This window comes from Sitophilus oryzae, unplaced genomic scaffold, assembly GCF_002938485.1.
Source record: "Sitophilus oryzae breed Bouriz unplaced genomic scaffold, Soryzae_2.0 scaffold_358_pilon_pilon, whole genome shotgun sequence".
Taxonomy (NCBI): Eukaryota; Metazoa; Arthropoda; class Insecta; order Coleoptera; family Curculionidae; genus Sitophilus; species Sitophilus oryzae.
In genome coordinates this window covers 2,028,342-2,045,741 of record NW_022146927.1, presented here as the reverse complement: position 1 = coordinate 2,045,741, position 17,400 = coordinate 2,028,342, and the positions used below count along the sequence as shown (strand labels likewise).

The window sequence follows — 17,400 nt, the reverse complement described above, 5'->3', positions numbered from 1 at the left end:
CCCGGTGCCATTTTTTTGATGAGGAATCAATGAGTACTTGTTTAAAACTTTCGCAAGTTAATAATATTAATTTTTTTAAAGGTTGCTATTAGACTTGGATCAAGGCAAATTAATAAAATTACTTTTATCCCACCCACTTGAGAATCAAATCGGTTCTGGTCCAGTTAGTCTCGTTGTTTGCTCCTCTTCTAGTTAGATCGTTTGCTTTCTCATTACCTTCTATCCCTTATTGGGCTGGCACACAGAGTAGGAGCACTTTATTTTCTTTGCTTAACTTGTTCAGCTTCTCTAGACATAGTTGGACTGTTTTCTCCGTCTTACTAACCTCGAAATCATCTTCAACTAAACAAAACATTTATTTATTTTATTTCCCCTCTTTTTCAAACAAAAAAAGAACGAAAAAAGCCGTCGGAATTTTTCTGCGTGTACGTATTTTCCGTGGCTGGCATTTCTCGTCGCATAACTCGTCCATCCGTCGCGAAAACAATGCGACGGCATTTTTCGTATTTTTCTGAAAAGCGAGCGACCGTCCGATCGGTGCTGGCCAGGCCGGACCAGCGCAGACCCATCATTCCTCTTGCGACAGTGCTTTATTAAAATCGATAAGGAAGGAGAAGAACGCCCTGTATGCGAAAGACTTTAGACCATCGGAACACCTCTAGACACTTCTTTTTCTTGTTTTATTATGGTTCTGTTATGAGGAGTGTAAAAGTTTTCTATTGTTACAGAACATCTGTTGTCAGAGGAGGTTGGGAAATACCCTGTAAAAGCGAGGACAATCCTCCAAAAAGTCTGGCCAATAATAAGACACTACCTTACTTTTCAATAGTGGCGGCTTAACACCATGAGGTCAAATGATCAATGCCCCTCCAAAAAAATCAGGAGAAAATTAGAAAAACTTATTTAAATTATACTTTTTTATATCACTTTTTTTGCATCCTAAAATATTCCTAATTTGTCCAACTTTCACTTGAAAACATTTTATTTTACCCATTTTCTCTGCTGCCGGTCAAAGTTTCATTTTGTCCTTGGTTCCCTCTATGTTTTATAGTTTTACACCTATTAAACTCGCTCACCTATTAAACACCTAAGTGTCGCGGCTCGTGACGCCACCAAGGTAAGGTATACTACGTATAGAAAATACAGTGGGTCAAGGTGCGATAGATATAGTTTATATTGGCCATTGACCGCGTCATTCATAGGATTTCTAAGGTAGACAACTTTATATACACTTGTATTTGGTAGTTTACTGACAGACGATATAAAAAGTGGCGGTTTTTGTCTTTGTCTAGAAACCCCACCCCAGCGTATTATTATTGTAATTTGTAATATTGTTTATTAGTTGAGAATCAACATTAGAAAAATTTTTAGAATAAGTGGGAGGGGGGTTAATCTCTGCGACCTTAGAGATCTATTGTGTCCCCCTTTCTTGAGTTATAACTCATCATACAGTCCCAGGACTTCCTACGGAGACCCGTGTCCCTCACAGTCGAGGAGCTACGACCCAGGTCGGGTAGACGAAACGGTAGCTTTGTCGCCTGTTGGGTTTAGAGGTAGGAGGTAGGCTCCCGACCCTTGGAGGAGGTGGTAGCTTGTATGCCACTTGCGGAGGATGGTCTCACGCAAGTGTCAGCCACCTCTCCTGTAGTTCTCTTTGGGTTTGGCCCCTTGGAACTTTCATTGTTACTGTTCCCAGTGTCGCTAGGGGGTTTCCCCACAGCTTCACCGGTGATGTTTTTATTACTATTATTACCAGATCTCATAGTGTTCCTATGAGTCGCTAGGGACAGTCGGTCCACTTCTACAGAGCCCCGCATGTAGAAGTAAGGGGTAAAATACAATGGGGTGCCCCCCGGTGCCCCAAGGTTGAGGCTGTCCGTAGCCCCGCCCGGTATCGTTATATGTCTTGGTGCAATTCCCTGGCCACGACACTACAGTCAGGGACAAGACGATGAGTGAGATGCTTCTTAGACCAAGCCAAATGCTAGAGGGGATTCCCCCCAGCACCTGACCAGGAGCTTCCCCACCAACGACAAGGTCTTGCATCTCCTAGGGGAAGGAGAATTAACATAGTTGATTAAGAAATATCGAGTGCATTATTTCCATATAAATATATTACAGGATTTCAGTCATATCGCTGGAAAAATTTCGCCGTTTGGACAGTTTGGGTGTTCATAAAAACTCATATTATAAAACAACCTAGATTTTTGTATCGTTTATCGCGTATCCTGTACGCGAAAGACTGTAGACCATCGGAACAACTCTAGACACTTCTTTTTATTGTTTTATAACGGTTCTAATAGAAGCCCTAGCGAAACAAGGTATTGACATATACTATGGAGGCTAGAAGGAGGAGGCGAATCGAACGTAAAAATTATGGGCCCAGTTTTTGAGATCTAAATGAAGTTCGAAAATCGCCGTTAGGGGCGCATGTGATCCGACAGATTGAGAAATACACAGCTTCTTATGGCAAGAATTACTATTTTGTTATAAATTATAGAGTTCAGTTAATATTTGGGCATATTTTTACCAGATTTAGCTTTTAGAAACGTGTTTTTTTCTAATTGAACAATGTGCGTGGCTAAAATTGTGAATACAAAACCTTAAATTTGAGTTTGAAAAGTAAGTTAGAAGTTAGGTTATATCAGATGCCGGTTTTAGATATTCTTTTTATAAGTTGTTATTATAAAATTGTTTCATTATATGGTTCTTTTTAGTGCATACACGACCGAAAAAAAATATAAGCTGCTAAAATAAATCTTCCCTATAACTGTTGCACAAAAAAGATTTCCAGCAACAAATATCACCAATTCAACCTTTGATTTGATGTAAACACTAATTGTTTCTCGATGACAAATGCGAATTAAATAGTTTATGGTGTGATTGTGTTAGTGATTGATTAATAGTTTTTCATAAAAACATAAAATTTCATACTGTTACGGATTCCGTGGGTCCACTAATTTAAACTCACGATAAAATACTTAACGAATTTATTTTTCTCACTTTATACACAATTACTAACTTATAACACACAACAAACTAACTATTTATAAGATTCCTTCACCAAATTGTCCGATTTTCAATTTCCACGCGGTATATTCAAATTTCAAAAACTGTCTCAGTTGTCGATGGCTCCGGCTTATATACTCTATTGACTGCTTCTCGAAATTTCCCCAATTCTCGGAAAGCGTACTTCTTCATACCAGACAATTCCATTGTCTGATTCCCCTTACTTCTCGACTTGACTAAAAGATGGCGCCTGAAAAAGTCTTTTAATTTCTGGCGGATACGTTGCGGTTGTGCAGGCAACCAGTAATACATTTTAATTTCTGGCGGATAGGCCATTTTTCTTGACATGCCCCCTTCTCAAATTTGATCGTCCCGATCAAGGTTTCCTGTCTGGTATCTCTTCAATCGATCCAGATGAACTACTTTCATCTTACTTCTAGGGCTGCGTTGAATCCGGTACACAACATCATTTATCCTCTTGATGACTGTATAAGGACCTTCCCATGCTGGAGTTAACTTTGGGGACCTTCCTTTCTTGCGCTGTGGGTTATACAACCATACCCTATCGTCCTGTTGAAATCCCGTAGAATTAGCTCTGAGGTCGTAACGAGCTTTCATCCGGTCACTGGCTAGCGTAATCTTACTTCTCACGGCCTTATGAATTCCCAATAATCTTTCCTTCCTAACGATTCTTTCGAACGACAGTCCAACGTTATCTTGTTCCATTTTTCCTCCAGATCGAGTACTTGGTCCTTGTCTAGCTGCGCAAATCTTACAACGTTGACACCATTTCTTAACATCTTCACAATAATCCACCCAGTAAAAACGGTCTCTCAGCTTGCTCAGGGTCTTGTTTACCCCAAGATGGGCTCCAGTTTTACCACCATGAATTTCTTCCAATACCTGGGTGACTTTCTTCCTTGGTACCAGTAACTGAGTTGTTACGGTCCTGCCATCCGCACTTTCCCACGTGCGCTTTAACAATCCATTCTCAATCACCAGTGAATTCCACTGAGCCCAGAGAGCTTTGAAAACCAGCCCTCTGTCCGCAATATCCTGCGACGGTGGTCTCTCGCCGTTACCTTCCTTGAGCCGTAGTATTGCTCCGATGTCTGGATCTTCCATTTGATCTTTCCTCAATTGTAACGTCGTCCATTGTTCGTCAGTTCTCAGTTTAAAATTCTTTACTCTGATAGTGCTTTCGCGATGTTGCATTTTCTTGTCCAAGGTAGCTCGTCGTCGATCTAGGTCGTTGTCGATAATTTGTACCCGTCCTACACGGCACCCAGCGGTTTTCTCTAGTTTCCCGAACACAGTCTTCTTGGTATCACCAGGTATCATCACAATTTTCGATGATCTTTCTTCCATATTTCCTGGTCTCTTCTCTTTAGATACAGAAAATTCCTCATTTCCGATTTTCAGGATGTTTCTATGGTGATCAAACGAAAACCATGTTGACTGATCACATCCATACCCATGATAAAATCATCTTCAATGTCTGCCACTAAAACGCTATGCCGAAACTTCAAATTCCCTAACTCCAATTCCATGAAAGCCTCTCCCCGTACAACGGCCATTTCCCCCGTAACTGTACGTAAATACACTCTTCTTCTAAGAGGCATCATCTTCAATCCTTGCACCGAGTTAGTCCGCACCAACGATACCATAGCGCCTGTGTCCACAGTCATTCGAATTCTTCTACCATTGACCTTCCCGTTGATCACCAAACTGTCAGCGGTTCTTCCTAGACTTCTAATGGAAAAAATCCTGGGGGCTCGGTTCTCCCCAGTCAATACTCGCCCCTTAGTATTGACTGATTTTAGTTTTCCTGGTGCCTACGTTCTCTGGATGGTGAACGGGATCGCATTTGAACGCGGCAATCCCGTTTAATGTGGCCATTCCTGCCACATCTAAAGCACCTTATGCCCTGGAATCTTCTCTGGTTCTCTGTCTGGGTGTTGTTGACTCCCTTGTTTATTAGTAGCTCACATAGTTTGTCGACTTTCTTACACATCTCCTCCAAACCTCTGTGAGTGCTTTCGGGCTGTTCCTCGACCGTTACCGATCTTATCTTCGGTCTAGTGATGGCGCTAAAAGCAGCTTCGATTTCCAGCACCCTGACCAGTGCTTCGCTGCTGGTAGAAAATCGGGATATTTGCAGCGCCCTCTGTAATTCGTTGTCCCTCAGTCCGCTGATAAAGCACTGAGCAGCGAGTTCCTCCCTAAATCCTTCCGGTGCTTCAGGATACGCTAGGTGTACCAGCCGACGTAAGTCTGCTTCAAATTCCTGCAGACTCTCTCCGGACCTCTGCAGGCGTGTCTTGATCTGTGCCTGGTAAAGTTGGCGTCGATGTTGGTCGCCATATCTTCTGTCCAGTGCAGCGACCAAAGTTTGGTATTCCTGCTGTTGGGCTGCAGGAATAGTTTGCAACAGTTCCAGGGCAGGGCCACGCAGCGCGATGACAAGTGCCGCTGCTTTCTCCTGGTCAGTCCATCCGTTGGCAGCGGCGGCTGCTTCAAACTGGCGGTGGTACATCGTCCAGGTGGTTTGTCCATCGTAGGTCGGGGCCTTGAGGTTCGCAGTTCCATGAACGCCAGGTGTCTTTACTTGTACCTTGGTCTTCTGTAGGTCCATCTCTAATTTTTCCATTTTCTGCTGAAGGCGTTCCTCCAGATCTTCTACGGCTTCTTGAAGGTGGATTTCTTGCCTTCTTTCTAGTTCTTCAAAGTTCTTCTTAAGACGGTTTTGATCTTCTTGTCTTTCTTTCTGGCGGTGCCTCTCTATATCTTCTAAAATTTCCCTCCATTCATTCTTCTGACGGATTTCTAAATTGCCTAAAATTTTCTCAAGCCGGTCCTGCTCTTCTTGTTTTTTCTTGTTGTCGTTGTAATTTTTCCTCTTCCTTATCTTTATGTAGTCTTTCTTGTTCTTCTTGTTTTTCTTGTTGTCGTTGAATTTTCAAATCTTCAAAAATTTTCTCAAGCCGGTCCTGTTCTTCTTTTTTTTCTTTCTGGCGACGCACTTCTAGGTTTTCTACAATTTTCTCCAACCGTTCTTGTCTAATTTCTTGATTTTCCATAAGCATTTTCTGCAGTTTTTCTTGTTCTTCTGCTTTCTCTCTTCGCATATTCTCCATAAAATCGCCCAATAATTTGCTTACTTCCTCCATTTTCCTCGCTTGTTCCCTTGTACCAACCATAAAAATACTCTAATCCGGTCCAAAAATCTTCCAATCCACTTAATTTCTTCTTAAAATCCTCTTGAATCGCACTTCCGACACCAATTGTTACGGATTCCGTGGGTCCACTAATTTAAACTCACGATAAAATACTTAACAATTTATTTTTCTCACTTTATACACAATTACTAACTTATAACACACAACAAACTAACTATTTATAAGATTCCTTCACCAAATTGTCCGATTTTCAATTTCCACGCGGTATATTCAAATTTCAAAAACTGTCTCAGTTGTCGATGGCTCCGGCTTATATACTCTATTGACTGCTTCTCGAAATTTCCCCAATTCTCGGAAAGCGTACTTCTTCATACCAGACAATTCCATTGTCTGATTCCCTTACTTCTCAACTTGACTAAAAGATGGCGCCTGAAAAAGTCTTTTAATTTCTGGCGGATACGTTGCGGTTGTGCAGGCAACCAGTAATACATTTTTAATTTCTGGCGGATAGGCCATTTTTCTTGACAATACTTTTAAAACAACAATTTTAACAATCTTTTCCAAATTTTACCCTCTTTCCAAAAACTGCTTATGTATGTCATTATGAATACTCACTTTCATCCCTTAAGGGATATCTGTGCAAAATTTCATACACCAAAGACAGATTTTATTTTTTTCTTAAACAAGATTTATTCGTCAATACATCCCCTTAGAGGGCGAATTTCAACTCCTAAAACATATTTTAACAATTTTTTATGCAAACTTTCACAATTTAACATCTTAGCAATCTTAACATCTATCCATATTTATAAATCTTATCATCTATCCATATTTTTTTTTAAATAAATAGTTATACCACTTACATTAGGACCTTTGAAAAGGTTGGGTTTCTTTCACCCCGTTCTTTATTTGCCTTTTTTCCACTATAAGTCCCACTTATACAGCCAGATACGAAGCAAGATCTATTATATAGGGTTTTTTTAATCACACTCATTGTTACATTGCTAATAGTTCAATAAAATAACTATAAATTTAAAAAAAAAACTAGTAAAAACACAGTTAAATCGTATTCTAACAATGCAAATGATCAATCTAACCCACTTACAGTGCCTCTGGTGTCAAACCTCAAAATTATAACATAATCCTTCCTCTAATTAAATCCTTAACGCCACGCAAAAATCCATCTATCCAGAAAAAGATCGCGAGAAATAGATTAATAGAACAGCGAGCAGCGGCGGATTCATCCTAATTAATAATCCAGTGGAACGAGCCAATCCTGGACCGTTTAATCAGGCTAATCGTGATGATACCGCCGCGTTGCCACGTCGTTTTACGATTAAGATCATTTGAAGGCTTGAAGCTTATGATAGGGCAACGCCGATGGACTCCACCGAAAGCGGACGGTGCTGACTAGGCGCGAAATTCCACAGCTTAATATTTCTGGGCGGAGGAAAATTGACAGACGTAGGGAAATTTCAGGCGGGAAAGAGGAAAATTTGAGACGGACGGATTTAATATGTGATGCGATAGGGGGTGCCTTTGAAAAGTATATACAGGATGGTTCGAACTGTATTCCGGAAATTTTGGCAGCATATTCTGCAGATAAAAATAAGTAAAAAAGTTCGTATACATATGTATATCCTAAAATGCGTAGTTTCGGAGATATAGGGGTATAGAAGTTTAATTTTTTCCAAATCATTTCTGAAGTAACGTCAATATTTGGATGAAACTCGGCTAAAATTTAATATTTTTTGACGGTTCAAAGTTCGTTTAAAAGGTAGAATCAATAGGTATCAAATTTTGGAACTTATAATAATAAAAAAACCTGGCAAACATTCCTTGGTCCAAAAATGTTCAGATTTTTACAAACTTATTCATATTTTCACTAATAATAACTTATTTGTCAAGATTTTTTTTGGTGGTTGTTTTTAGAGTCTTTATAAGCAACTCACAAAGTTTGAAGTAGGTATTAATAAAAAAACTTTTTTGGGATTTTTGGAAAGTATCGTAAACAAAAGAAAATTGCATAATTACGAATAGTGAAATTGGTCAAAAAGAAACAACAAATCTTAAAAACGATTTATTTTAGGTAGGTATAGAAGCATGTATAGTCAAAAAGTACCAAATTGAAAAGCCTTTAGCGAAATAAAAAAGTGGGTTTCCATTTGAAAAAAAAATGATTTATGATCATTTTTAAATCGCTCAATTCCATAACAGCTGCGGCCATTATTATATGACATTCGAACAATTTAATTTTTGAAATAGATAGCCACATGTCTTCTGTTTATGGTACAGTGGCTGCGGTAATCACTAAATTTGACGTTTTGGGCTATACACATATTTTTGACAGGCAGTTTTTTTCGTCCAGAAATTTTAAATATTTTTTTTTCTCAAAAACTTTTTTAATATCAAAATTCATAAAATTTTACAGAGAATTTAAGTATGTTAAGTTAAAATAAGAAAGTTGCTGTAAACTTCCGGTATTTCCGGAAGTGCCGCCGTATTGAAAATATTTTTAATCGATAGATCTCGTTGTGAAATAATGATGTGCCAAAAATCTCTCCGATCTAGATATTGTAGTTCTCTAGAAATTTCTAATGCACGCTCAGCCTGGGACACCCTGTATATTTTTAACCAAATCTTTTTCACTCAATTATAATCATACGTCAATCGTCGTCTCCTGACATGCTTACGTAATGTTTCTCCCTTTTCCAAGAAGAAAAATATATAATATAAAAGGAGACCGCGACTGAAAGAAAAACAAACCGTAAACCGTAACCTTCACTATTTCACGTGTTCTTCTCCTAGCAGTACGGCGGTACTTGATGGGAAACATAACCGAGTCGGATATTTATTTTTTCATGGGTTCAGCGGTACGCTAACGTACGGAGCTGGTACCACAACCGAGAGAAAACCAGAAAGAAACAGAAGAAAACCAGAAAGAAGAAACAGAAAGAGAGAGAGAGAGACAAAAGAGAAAAGGTCTTCTATAAAAAAGTAGAGACAGTACTGCAGTTTCAGTTATGGTTTCCATACAAGCTTTGCATTAGGGTGCATTAGATAAGATGCACAAAAAAAATAATTATATAAAAATTTTTTTAGTTGCCTTGAAAATATCGTTTACAATGATTAAAAAAAAATGTTGGTAAAGTTTGAACTTTTAATATTAAGAAGTGTCTCATCGTGATTTTCTATTTCCCATTCAAAAAACACGGGATTTTTTTTAATTTTATTGCTTTGTAACAAATTCAAAAGATTCAACTTTATGAAAGCCAGGTGGCCAGAATACTCCCAAGTGCTGGATGAGGAAATAGCCAATTTGGCCCCAACACCAAGCAACTACCACATCTTTGTTGAGTCCCTGCGAAAGATATCCAGACGATATATTCCTAGGGGCTGCAGACAACATTACATTCCAGGGCTCTCGAATGCCTCAAGGGACACCCTGGAGCAGTACGAACAATTGTTTGCGGAAGATCCATTCAGCGATCAAACCATCACCTGCGGAACAGCTTTAATGACAGCTCTCAGCGAGGCACGTGAGAAGAAATGGATAGAAACCCTGGATAGAATGGACATGTCTCATAGTAGTAAAATAGCTTGGAATCTAATCAAGAAACTGGATGGTGACCCAAAACTAAGCAAGGCCCCTGCCAATGTAACACCCAATCAAGTGGCCAACCAACTCCTTCTAAATGGCAAATTCAACTCCAAACGCCAGAAAACCAAAATCAAACGCCTAATACCAACTGAAAACACCAACTTTCAGAAATCATTTACCATGAAAGAGTTGAACAATGGTATAAATACCATGAAGAATGGAAAAGCCGCTGGGAATGACGATATGTGCGTGGAACAGATCAAAAATGTCGGTCCTGGAACCAAAGAATGGATACTTAAACTTTTCAACGTATGTCGCGAAACCTTTCAAATTCCAAAACTGTGGCGGAAGTCAAAAGCTCTCCTTAAACCCGGAAAAATCCAGAGTCTCCGAAAAGCTACCGACCCATATCCCTCCTTTGCCATCTGTTTAAGCTCTACGAAAGACTAATCCTCTACAGAATAGAGAAGACCGTCGATTCAAAGCTGATTCCACAACAGGCAGGATTCAGACCTGGAAAGCACCAGTCAAATCCTCGCATTGACAGAACATATCGAGGAGGGTTTTGAGAATAAACACATCACAGGGCTGGCCCTAGTCGGCCTAAGTTCCGCCTATGACACGGTAAACCACAAGATATTACTGCATAAAGCCAATGAGACCTTGAAAGATTACCACCTAGTCAAGATACTCGAATCCTTGCTCTAAAACGCAGTTTTTCGTGACGCTCGAGGGCAAAAAGAGTCGATGGCGAAACCAGAAGAATGGGTTGGCACAAGGGAGCGTGCTGGTACCAATTCTTTTCAACATATATACAAATGACCAACCTATTCCAGATAACACTAGAACCTTTGCATATGCAGATGACCTAGCAATAACAGTTGAAGGCAAAGGGTTCGAAATATCGAGGAGAAACTAGAAAGCGCCCTAAAAACAATGTCAACCTATTACAAAAAGAATTCTGTAAAACCCAACCCCACCAAAACTAAAGTGAGTGCATTCCACCTTAATTCGAGACAGGCGACCCGCAGACTTAATGTTACATGGGACTACTAGAACACACAGATAAGCCTACCTATCTTGGCGTCGTGCTGGACAGAACATTGACTTACAAATATCACTTCGAAAAAACACACAAAAAGTAGAAGCACAGAAATTCCCTTATAAGGAAGCTGACCAATAGTAAATGAGGAGCCAAACCTACCGTGGTCAGAACTTCTGCTCAAGCTCTGTGTTTTTCAACTGCAGACTATGCCTCCCCAGTGTGGTGTAGATCGGTCCATGCAAAAAAGGTGAACATCAGTCTGAATGAAACATGCAGAATAGTGACAGGTTGTATGAAACCCATCCCCTTAGAAAACCTTTACAAGGCCGCAGGTTTTACAAGCCCCGATTTACGCAGAAAAGCTCATGAACATACTGAGAAGTTAAAACAAACCTTTGATGCTCGTCACTCAATTTTTGGCCAAGAGTGCGGCACAGGTAGACTTAAATCCAGACGCCGTTTCCTAAGCCACCCCCTGGATGAACCTCCCTCCCTCTACCCCTTAGAGAGGACCCACCAAATGGTGTTTCTAGCGACTGGAAAACCTGGAGAATGCTCAACCGAATCAGAACTGGGGTGGCCCCAGTAAAATCCAATTTGATCGAATGGGGTTTGCTGGACAGAAATGACGACAAATGCGACTGCGGCGCCTTTCAGGACATGGAACATCTTCTTCAATGTCCTGCGTGCCCCCACAGATGTACCCTCGATGACCTATGGCTGGCTAAACGGGAAGCATTGGACGTAGCCCATTACTGGGTTAATAAACTATAATATAATCCGAATACGAAAAAGTAAAAAAAGTAAGTCTAACAAATCAGCGTGTTGTAGTAAACATCAATACATATTCATGTAGCCGTACCATCCTTTTCTCGAAGGTATTAGCGGTACTTTTGACCACCCTGTAACTTCGTTGTGGATAAAGCTAGAATATTAATTTTCACTACACATGATGACATAATATAGCTGGCTAAATTAAAAAAATATTTAGTAATTACACCTCATAGTTTATGAATTATCGCTTGTCAAATTTCTTTAATTTCGACATTGACTCCCTGACAGATCATCAAAATTCAAAGGTGCTTTTAGATGTGTCACAAACTTCAAATTTCGAAAAAAATAAAAATCTCGAAATATTCTTATGGATCAAATGTTAGCTGTCACCGACTTTCCGGCAATGTTGCAAAATCCGGTATTTAACCATAGTAAATTTTTGTTATTTTTAATATAAAATTCAATTATTGAAGTGATTAAAAAGTACTCCCTCAATACAAAAAGAAATGCAACGAAGTTACAATTAAGGAATAAATAATAAATCAAATTCAATACAAATTTTACTGGTTTGAAATGACGCGTAGATAATTGTGTCACCTATCAGCATTTGACTGAATAGTTGACAGAGGGCGCGAGCCTCTGAAGAATAATATTATGGCGTGTCTAGTTCTCTGCTACCGTATTTACACCGTATATCTTAAAATCGCGTTTGATTTTTCTATTTTTATTAAGATCGTTAAAAATACGTTTTTATGTGGGATTATTCTTTATTGCCCCAATATTAAATTTACTTTTATATTTTTTACTACTAGAAATTAAAACTTAAATTTTTATAATTAACAGGTTACTGCCATTTTTATCGAAGCACTGAACACTACCAAAAATGTTCCAGGTGTTCGAGGGTTCGTATGGTTAGATGTGTATTTTGTGGATTTTGCGTTTGGTGTTAAATACTTTGAGTTTTCAATTTTGTTTTATTGTACCCTCTTTATTATTTTTGTAATGAAGGGTGTTAAAGTTTGTTTTGTGAAGGGCTGTCTAAATAACTCTAAAGGCTCTCCAGAAAAAGTTTTTATAACTGTTCCTTTGGATGAAAGCCGTCGAAAAGCCTGGTTTGAAGCGGCAAGACAACAATATGTCAGCAAAAGTACGAGATTCTGCTGTGAAGATAATTTTTATATAAGTTCCTTAAGTTTTATTTTACAATTAATTTTATATCCACTTTAAAATACATTTAGAAAAATGGTTTTTATTTACCTTTGTACCCGGTGGCAAACCATGACACTTTTGATAGGTGACGTCAGAGATTGCAAAAGTGTAAATTTGAAATTCTTAACATCGATTAATTTTTGGTGAAATTGAAGTAAAATAAAAAAAATACGGGTGTCATAAAATAGTATGAAGATTAATTATTTGCAATAAAAAAACTATGGTTAAATTCCGGATTATCCGCTTCATATGGGATTTTTTGTACATGAGTGAAATATTCACGGTAATTAAATAAAAAAAATATATTTTATATCTACTCTACTATTCCCCTTCTCATTGGTTCTGTTTTCCGTTGGAACCGATTCGAACCGGGTGCCGCTGCGCCGAAACCTGAGCCCGTCGCGAGGTCTGAAATGTGTCGAAACGTCGTGTTCTACACGGGCCGGCGGTCGGACGTCAAAGACGTGCCGGGAGGAGAGGGGGGAAGCATTTCGGCGGACAGCTCCGTAACGCGACACCAAACAAAACGAACGTGGCGAAGCAGGGAAGAGAAGAAGAAAAGGTTGCAAAGATTTCTGGGAAGTTGGACGACGAATATTAAATGTACTGGCTGGTAGAAATTAAGAGAGGCTGGTGGTAAATGAGGCGCTAATACTGTCTTTTTGTTTCACGTGTTTTCTACGTAAATAGTAGTAAAAGGGGTAAATCTGCTATTCATCATCATCATTTTCAGCTTATTCAACCATTTCCAATTATGGTGTAGCCTCCCTCGCATATTTAGATAATCTCTTTATCTATTGTTGGCTATGTACGTCCAAGTGATACAGGATGTCCCAGAAATTAGTGCAAGTATTTTAACTGGTAGTATAGTTCAACCCCAGAAACACGCCTACGAGGTTGTAAAAAAAAATTGGATTTTTTTTTAGTTTTTAGTTGAAAATCATAATTTCTTGATAATATGACAACATAGGTATTAGATTAAATTTACAAGAAAAAAAAATCCAGAAAACATTCAGTGGTTCTCAAAATTTTAGCAAAAAATCATTTTTTTGGAAATTTTCAAAGTAAAATAACTATGTTATTTTGGAATTATTTGAAAAACGATATAGAGAAAAGATGTTTCTTTTATCGAGATCTACCACCCCTGAAAATACTTGCACTTATTTCTGGGACACCCTGTATAATCATAAGGCCAGTTTCTCAAAAACATTCAACATTCACGATTACTAAAACCAGGGTTGCCACAAGAAAATTTTTGATTGTGCAGAACTTGACCATAAAAATGTGTAGCATTGTGTAGCAATCCATGACCAATAATTGTAAACTATCCAATAAGACCAAGAATAAGACGTAAAATCGCCAAATTTTAAAGCATAATTATTACGAGTCTTGATAAGAGTCTCACTTCCACTCGTTTGTATACGTCAATATATTCATTTTCCATTTCATTTCCTCTCATGCCAGCAAATATTGCAATGTCGTCAAAATTCATGTCGCGAAACTAACGATATATGGAAATATAACTAACGATATACTAACGATATATGGAAAAATTAGACCGGTTAAAAAGTCTGTTTAAAAACTGTAAACAATTCAGGACTGTTTAATCGGCCAAATTTGTCCATAGAAACTGCAGTCCTTGCTGATATGGGAGGAAAAGTAAAATAGTAATTGAATATTATTCACGTATGCCATCGAGTGGACCGAACTACAGTGAAATTTGGCCAAAGTACGTGTTATGTATTATTTAAGGAATTAAGCAATCCTGTCTATTTACCGTTTTTGACTCGACCAATATAAGATGACCGAAAATGATATTTGTCAGTTCAAAATTTAAAGTTCACTTGCGGACTCTTTTAATGTAACTTAGATAACTTAAAAGCAAAAAAAACAGCTTTTGTCAGCTGATTTACTGTTCTGGTATTAGTTTTTATAATAAATATGTAAAATCTCAAAATGTGTAGCACAGGCCATTGCGGTGTAGCTGTGCAGTCATGGAAGCAAATGTGTAGCAAAATACACAATTGTGTAGCTTGTGGCAACCCTGTTTAAAACAAAAACGAGGAAAATCTGTAAAGTCTCCTTGTTCACAACGATACAATTTTTTTTTTCAAAGTTAATTTTTGTTTTTCTCTTTCTTCTCTTCGATTTTTCTTACTTCTTTGATAATTCTTTCTTTTTCTATCATTCTATCTTACAGCGAAATACCTATAGGACTTTTTTGAAGTAATAAACTATCTATGAAAATAATTTACTCTAAAATACTGTCTTGTATAATTCTCAAGTCATTAAAGTCTGTATCTTCTATTGTCCAATTCTGTATACGATTAAAATTAAACTCGTAGTAAATCATGTTAGCAAACCCCTCAACCCCCTTCAACCCCCTCAAGTCATCGTTTTTACCGCTCGGACGACCCGCGACTCTTAAAATTTTTATATTTCTCTATTGCGCGATATATTTCCTTCCCCCCGTCATTTTTCATGCCCGACGGCACATCGGCAACATTGTAAACGCGACGGTGCATTGCTTTTATCGCTCTCCTTCCTCCCAGAGACATTTAATTGCCCCTAGGAACGTGCTACATTGTCGAACGACGCGCCCTCTTTACGATCTACCCCCTCCGACCCTCGTGTCTTTCTTGCCAACCTTTTACTGTAGCTATTACCCCTTATATTCGATTATCGATATTCTTTTCGAGCTACCCCGCTAAACATATCGTAAAATATAAATAGATATTTGCATATCGCTGCTTTCCGACAAAAGTGGTACAATTCAAAATTTTATGATTTTGGGTTTTTCTAAGCACAGTAGGTACAAGGTGGCGCCTCTCATTCGCCGCGGAGGCTCCAAAGAGAACGACAGTTTGTATTGAAATAATTAATAAATTTTGTGAGCATATGCTGCATATGTAGGTTAAATCAGAGTACTTTTAAAAAATATAGAGATTACTACAGGGTGTCCCCAGAAAAAGTTACATATCAAAGTTGTGTTTTTTGTAATGGGACACCCTATATATTAATTGATTTTTGGATTCTGGGAGAAAAATAAAGGTGAGTTTTATAAGAGAAGTATATGATTAAAATGTCAGGTTTTTGACATATTTAACATTTTCTAGAAATAAAGAACAATTTTTAAATTACAATAAAAGCTACCTAAATTCGAATTTACCCGGTATAGCCTAATATGTAGTTAAATTAACTATTGCAGGTACTTTAAATCAAATAAAACTTGATCCAAAATGTTATACAGGGTGAGACGAAATTAATATTGAACATTGGTCACCGATATTCAATGGAGAATTCATATCTCTTCAAAATACTATTAAGGTTGCCTAACCTTCAAACAAAGATTTTCCTAGATATTTTCATTTACATGATTTGACCTGAGAAGATCTTTATTACCTATTTGATAAAATCTAGGTGGCTGTGATATGTCTGACGTTACTTCAACATACAGAGCTGTCTAATTAGTCCAACTTTAACAGCTAGTTATCATTTTGTGTCAGTTAAAACAAAAAAAAATCTCAGAAATTTGCAGAAAATGCAAACTTATCCTACATCAGAAAGAATTGATATGATTCTAATAGAATACTTAAATGCTCCTGATTTTATCTAGTCTGTTTTTTTTATGGGGATATGTTAAAGACAGTGTTTACAAAACTCGACCAACTTGTCGACAACATGAGAGAAATTATTGTAACTGCTTTTCGAGATAGAACTCCACATATGCCTTTTAAAATGAAAAGATCCTTTTGAAAAGGCAATCATTTTATGCAGTTAACAGAGGAAAGGAAGCATTTTGAGCATTTGATCTAGTTTTAATTCTGTAATAATTAAAATATGTTTTAAACGTGTATCTTTTTATTACCCTTGAGTATTTTACTCTGCAATCTTTAATTTTCACACAGCCACCTAGGTTATTTCAACTAATAAAGATTTACTGACGCAAAATCACAAAAATTAAAATATCTGGGAAAATGTTTATCTGAGGTGTAGGCAACCTTAATAATATTTTGAAGATATATAAATTCCCCATTGAACACCGGAAAAATATACTGGGTGTTCCATTTAAAATAAAGGAGTAACTTGCCCTTAAATGTGACTTATGTTCCATATTGATTTTGTCTTGCCCTGTATAACTTTTCGGGTCAAATTTCAATTTGGTTTAACATACAATGGTTATTGTAATTAAATATCAGGCTATACAAGGTCAATTAAAATTTCAGTAGCTGTTATCGAAATTTAAAATATACTCTTCATTTTCACAAAATGTGAAATACGTCAAAATTCTTAGATTTTAGGTATATGCTTATTTTTTTCCTAGAATCCGAAAATCAATTAATATATAGGGTGTTCCATTAGAAAAAACACAACTTTGATGTGTAACTTCTTTTGGGGACACCCTGAAATGCTTTCAATTAACTTACATATACTGCCAAAATATAATTTCGATATAAACTACCGTTCTCCTTGGAGCTTCCGCGGCGTATGAGAGGAGCCACCCTGTACTTTACTAATAATTCCTTAAACTATTTTTTACGTTTATTAGTTTTTTCGTTAAAAACAGTATTTTATAGCTTCTC

At 37.7% G+C, this 17,400-nt stretch overlaps 2 protein-coding genes across 2 annotated transcripts in view; both read left to right on the top strand.

The window, feature by feature from the left end:
• Positions 1-17,400, top strand: part of LOC115884974 (ephrin-A4) — a 401,696-nt gene that overhangs the window by 277,442 nt on the left and 106,854 nt on the right. The window lies entirely within an intron of this gene.
• On the top strand, positions 9,454-10,239 carry LOC115884825. The gene has a single exon (XM_030903524.1). It carries the CDS (start codon positions 9,454-9,456, stop codon positions 10,237-10,239), a length of 786 nt encoding a protein of 261 aa, XP_030759384.1.